The 5,506-nt window shown below is 57.0% G+C and overlaps 1 protein-coding gene across 1 annotated transcript in view; it reads left to right on the plus strand.

Annotated features, from left to right (window-relative positions):
• TNR (tenascin R) overlaps positions 1-5,169 on the plus strand; it is a 66,907-nt gene extending 61,738 nt beyond the window's left edge. Inside the window, exons 17-20 of the mRNA XM_011361285.1 lie at positions 273-369; positions 2,827-2,988; positions 4,530-4,693; positions 5,164-5,169. Of these exons, the coding sequence (XP_011359587.1) occupies positions 273-369; positions 2,827-2,988; positions 4,530-4,693; positions 5,164-5,169 (429 nt within the window). The remainder of the gene's footprint in view (positions 1-272; positions 370-2,826; positions 2,989-4,529; positions 4,694-5,163) is intronic.
• The last annotated feature ends 337 nt before the right edge of the window (positions 5,170-5,506 follow it).

Consider the following 5,506-nt stretch of genomic DNA (forward strand, 5'->3'; position numbering starts at 1 on the left):
GGATCTGTGAGCCACGCCTGCGTGCCCTGACTATCTGGGGGCTCCACACGTCCCCCCCGAATCCTCTCTACACCGCAGGGTGCAAATCGGCGTCACCATCACAGTCTCTGCCCTGCAGGGGAGGGGCTGCGGCCTCTGCTACAAAACCAGCTCTGCTACTAACTACGGCTCTCTGTATCCGAGCATCCTTGTCCTTGCAGACCGAGGACTCAGCCGCAGAGTCTTGCTCATGAGTTTCCTCGACATCACTGTTCCCCGCTTTCTCTGCGCAGGTGTTCCAGAGGCGGCAGAACGGCCAGACTGACTTCTTCCGGAAATGGGCCGAGTACCGGGCCGGCTTCGGGAACTTGGAGGATGAGTTTTGGCTGGGTAACGCCTCCTTTTTTGCCTTCCCTTGGGGTGCTGCTCTGGCTTTCTGTCCACCTCTCTCCTGCCTCTGTCCATCAGGACTATCCGCACCCCCGCGTCTGCCGAAAAGTCCACAGCTCGTGAATTGCTTTCGGTACCTCTGGCTCCGTCTGGCTGCACCATCGATCTGTTTTTAATCTTCCTGTTTTTATTTTCCTCTTTGCTCTGCCTCTTCTCGTCCTCATTAATAATCTCTTATGTTGATGAGTCTTGACATGAGGCACCTACAAAGACAGTGAGCGGCCTGGCGGGGGAGGGGCACAGGCAGCCCTGGCCGCTGGTCATCCCTCTCGAGCCAAGCGACAGCCAGCCAGCCCGCCCGCCCGCCCGCGCGGGTCAGGAGGGAAATGGGACAGTCACTCAGCTCTAGTTCGTCAAAGGGACCTTATTACCTGACTTGGCAAAGGAAGGAGAACAATGAGAATGGCGTTGCAGGCGAGCAGCCCTTTCCTAGAGGTCTGACGGGAGCGGGGCATGCGGGCCGAGGACTGAACGGGAGGGAGGAGGTGAACACGCAGCCTGGCAGGCAGGTGGCAGGGGGGCCAGGAGGTGAACACACAGCCTGGCAGGCAGGTGGCAGGGGGGCCGACCCCGGAAAGCAGTACATTTTTTTATGACCTGCCCCTCTGGGTCTCTGTCTCGGTTAGATTTCCAGAGTGATGGGTACAGGGAGCCGCAGATGGAGAAGAGTCACGCCCTCTCCTCCAGGCCTCAGCACCTTTCTCCTGGGTGCTCATACGACATCCCTAACGGGCCTCCGGCCTCCGGGACCACAACTTTCGTCATCTCTGTGAAATATCCGAACTATCACACACTTAAGTTTTCTCCGTCACTGGTTTTATTTAATTAAAGCAACCGTCGTGTGAAAGAAACTTCAGAGCTTTGCCCGAAACGGAGAGCTAGTTATCATGTGCAGTAATAAAAGGGAGCCTCAGAAACAAACGCAGTGAAAAGCAAACAGGATGAATGTTATCAAGTGACAGTCGAATATGGGGGCCCCAGGCCTGGTTGTCGCTGGTGGCGGCGGTGGTGGTTCTAGCCACAATGGAGACTAGAAAGTGTTGGACGCAAAGTACTAGAACCAAACTGAGACTGAGTTAAGCTTAGAATCAGGGTTAAGCTTCTCCAACAGTGAACGAAGCTGTGGGATTTGGAAATAGCTTTCTCCTTGTGTGTTCGAGGTTATTTATGCCCCAGAGAGTTTATTTATGCTCCAGTCATCGGAGATGCCGCCCCACACTGGGAAGCACGGTAATAACCTCTGAGCTACTGGTGAAAAGGCCACAGATGTGCGGAGTTCAAGTTCACGGCGAGGCACTGAGGGGTGAGCAGGAAGAACGCGGGAGGGACGGGCACCAGAAAAGAGGGCGGAAGGGGTCCTTCTGCTGGGTGCGGACGGGACAGGAAGAAGCCACCCAGCCAGAGGAAAGGTGCCCCTCGGGGAGGCAGGAAAGCGAGGTGAGGTGGGTGCGGTGAAGGTGTGTTGTGGGGTCTAAAGCCGGGGAGAGAGGTTGACTTGACGTCGTTGGTGCTAGGGAGCCAGCGAGGGCTCTTGCACGGGGCCGTGGCCTCGTGACGTGTCATTCGGCAGCACTGCTCAGGTTGGGGTGACGCTGTGACCTGTGATTTGTGTCCTAAGCTGGGTATCCCAGCAGCAGAGCCTGAGACAGGAAGCATTCATCTGGGGGGCTCTCGGGGAGGCGATGGGGGACGCAGCATAAAGAGGGGGAAAGAGCACACGTGTGGCCTTGGGGGAGACGAGCTCAGCCTGACCCTCGGGGAAGCTCGGAGCACGACTGCGCCTCGGAGCCGGGGTGAGAGGGCTGGCTGCTGTGCCCCGCGTCCGGCTTCGATGGCGGCCCGCCCCAAAGGGTGGGGTGAGACAGAGCCTCCGGGGTGCGGTGAGTCCCGCCTGGCCGTGGGCAGTTATCCAGGGAGGCGGCTGTGAGCTGTTAGCCGTGGGAGGCTGGGAGGAGGAGGGGACAGGTTGCTGGACAGAACCCCGCTGCGGGCGACTCGGTCGACGGCGGATGCCTGACGTCCCGGCCCACGCTTCCTCCCTAGTGTCGTTCACACAGAGCGTCCGTGCCCATGCGATGCCTCCCGTCACTTTCCCCCAATGCCACAGTTCAGAGTGGGTGGGGACGGGGACGGCGCGGGAATCCCGAGGCCCAGGGCGCGTCCTCACCGGGTCAGGACTGGGTGTCCGGACTCTGAGCTGGCCCGTGGCGGGAACCGCTCAGCCGACCCGGGCTGGCCATTTGCAGGAGGAAACGGAGTCTGGGGGGGTCTGCGTGACAGCAGCCTGGGGGCCAGCGCTATCCCAGTGACGTCCATTCTGAGGCCACGGCTTCATTTCCCTCCCGTTTCCGAAGCCGCGGGGGCCGAGCTCGCCACATCCCCTGTCCCTCTCCGCAGGGCTGGACAACATACACAGGGTCACGGCCCAGGGCCGCCACGAGCTGCGTGTGGACATGCGGGACGGCCAGGACTCCGCGTTCGCCTACTACGACAGGTTCTCCGTGGAGGACAGTAAGAGCCTCTACAAACTCCGCGTGGGCAGCTACAACGGCACCGCAGGTACCGCGGGCCCGAGCGGACCCCCAAAGCCACCGACGTGTGGCAGGGCCGGGCCTGAGCTGCCCCGGGCGGCGGCGGCAGCACCCACAGAGCTGGCGAATCCCCTGCTCGCCAGTGGGGGCTGAGGGGGGGACACAGGGCTGTCCATCACTGGCTCTGGTCCAGGCGGTCCCTAACCACTCAGATGACCTGAAATCAATTTCCAGGACTTTACTCTCCTCGTCTGGAAAATCATAATAATGATGCCTGCCCAACTTCACAGAGCAGTCAGGGAAAAAAAAAAAAAAAAAACAGACGATAAATGCAGCAAAAGTGCTTTTAAAGTTTTTTTTAAATTTTTTTTAAGTGCAATGGGAGAGCAAAGGATTATTTTTCTTGTCTAGATTAATCAATACGGGCTCTTACCCAGAGAGAGCATCACCCTCTATTGTCTGGGTGGACATCTCCCCTGCAATGACATTTAAGACAACCATGAAAATAAACCAGATGCCCCCTTATTCTGAGATGCACCCCCTTACCAGCAGTCGCCACAGCACCCACCCGGGAGCCGACGGCAGCACTCGAATGTCCCTCTGTGGCCACATTCTCCTTTCTCCACGAGAACCACGAACGTGGGCAGCTTTCCCGTATAGCTATGACGTTTCTCCCGAGCAGGACAGCCACCTCTGGGCGCTCCGTCGCATTAAGAGCTTTGTCAGAACATAGCTTCGGATCTGCTTCTCGGGCTTTGCCAGTCCGGTTCCTGGGTTCTCCTGGAGCCCGTTTCATAAAACCTGTTTTCCCAAACAGTCTTCTGTCTGGTACATGGCGTGATCGGTCCTTTCGTTAACTCCGGTTTTAGGGCCGAATGCAAGTGTATAATTTTAATACCATTTTTATGCCTCTTGGCACTTGGAAGGCCACCAAGGTGTTGCCCTTCCAATTCCTGCATCTGTCCAGTTCTTTCCCCTTCCATCCAGGTATATCACTCCAAAGAGGAGACACAGCTGCCTTTATTATTCTTCATGTTTCAGACCGTTCCCACTGGCAAGGAGGCCGGCCCGAAGTGCCCAACAAAAGGCCCCACTTACCACACTTTGGGCATAAAGTAGCCATTAAAACGGAGTATATGAAACGAAATATCAGACTAAATCATTTCAAAACTAAGCGGGCTGCACGGTGGTGACCCAGCTTGTCTCACATTGCCATGGTTCAGCACTGTGTCCCCTGGAGACAAAAGGAATCGTGACAGTCTGCCCCAGCGCTGGCCTGTAGGGAACAGACGCGGGTGCTGAGGCGGAGCTGAGGGGACAGAGTATGGGGAGCGGGAGGTCAGAGGAGCGAGGAGGTGAGCCGGAGGGAGCAGCTTGGCAGCACTCGGCCCAGGGTAAGGTGGAACAGGGTTTGGTACGGCCAGGCTGACGAGCCAGGTAGAAATGGGAGAGGTGAGTGGAAGGTCCCCTCGGTGGAAGACAGATTTGTGGGAAGTGCGCCAAACGTCCAGAACATCCCGATCGAAGAGTGAGAACCGAACAGCCTCACGAACGCATCTTTTCCTCTAGGGGACTCCCTCAGCTATCACCAGGGACGCCCCTTCTCCACCCAGGACAGAGACAATGATGTCGCAGTTACCAACTGCGCTGTGTCATACAAGGGAGCTTGGTGGTATAAGAACTGCCACCGGACCAACCTCAACGGGAAGTACGGGGAGTCCAGGCACAGCCAGGTAGGCGACGCTCTGCCACTGTTTGGGGTGACCCGGAGCTGGGGAATCCACAGTCCCTTAGCTTTATGTCTTAAATGCACATGCGCGTCTTACATTCCCTTTTAAAAGGAAATACTCAGCGTCTCAAGAAAGGACTATCGCGAAGGGGAAATGAGGCCGACTCGGGGGTACGGGCGGGACAGGAGCAGGCAGAGGATGGGGAGGAAGCACCCGGACTCAGGGACTAGAACTCACCCAGAGGAGCCCTCGATGGCCAGTCAAGTTCCATTTCATTTCCTCCTCTAGAAAGTTCCATGATGAGCTTATCGATTCACGGACAATTTCTCAGGCTCAGCTGCATCCTAAGAAGTGTCCTAGGAAAGGCGAGATGGTCCCGCATAAACCGGACTATCTTCCCCATTAGAGACCGCATGTCCAGAGGCTGGGCTGGCCGACAGGGTGACCAGCTAGACCTGTTGGGACTTTCTCAGTGTTAGCACTGCAAGTCCAGCAGCCAAGGAAACCCCTTAGGCCTGGGCAAACCGAGATGGCCGGTCGCCATGGATGGGAACCACCAGGAGTGAGCAAACGCAGTTATTCTCTTCCAGAGGCTTCTGCACTGTTGGGATTTTGAAATTCAACTCTCGGGACTGCCGCATGCAAATCTGCAAGGCCAAAAACACAAAGCTGCAGCACATTCCACAAAAAGACCCAGGCCACAGGCCTGTTTCAAAGAAAAGCTCCTTTGACCTTCTGGGGAACTCAGCCAGGAAGTTTGGTGTTAAGGGAGAAATCCCCGTCTTGGGAGGTCTGACGTGCTTATCTTTCTTCCCC

This window comes from Pteropus vampyrus, unplaced genomic scaffold (assembly GCF_000151845.1).
Source record: "Pteropus vampyrus isolate Shadow unplaced genomic scaffold, Pvam_2.0 Scaffold65, whole genome shotgun sequence".
Classification (NCBI taxonomy): Eukaryota; Metazoa; Chordata; class Mammalia; order Chiroptera; family Pteropodidae; genus Pteropus; species Pteropus vampyrus.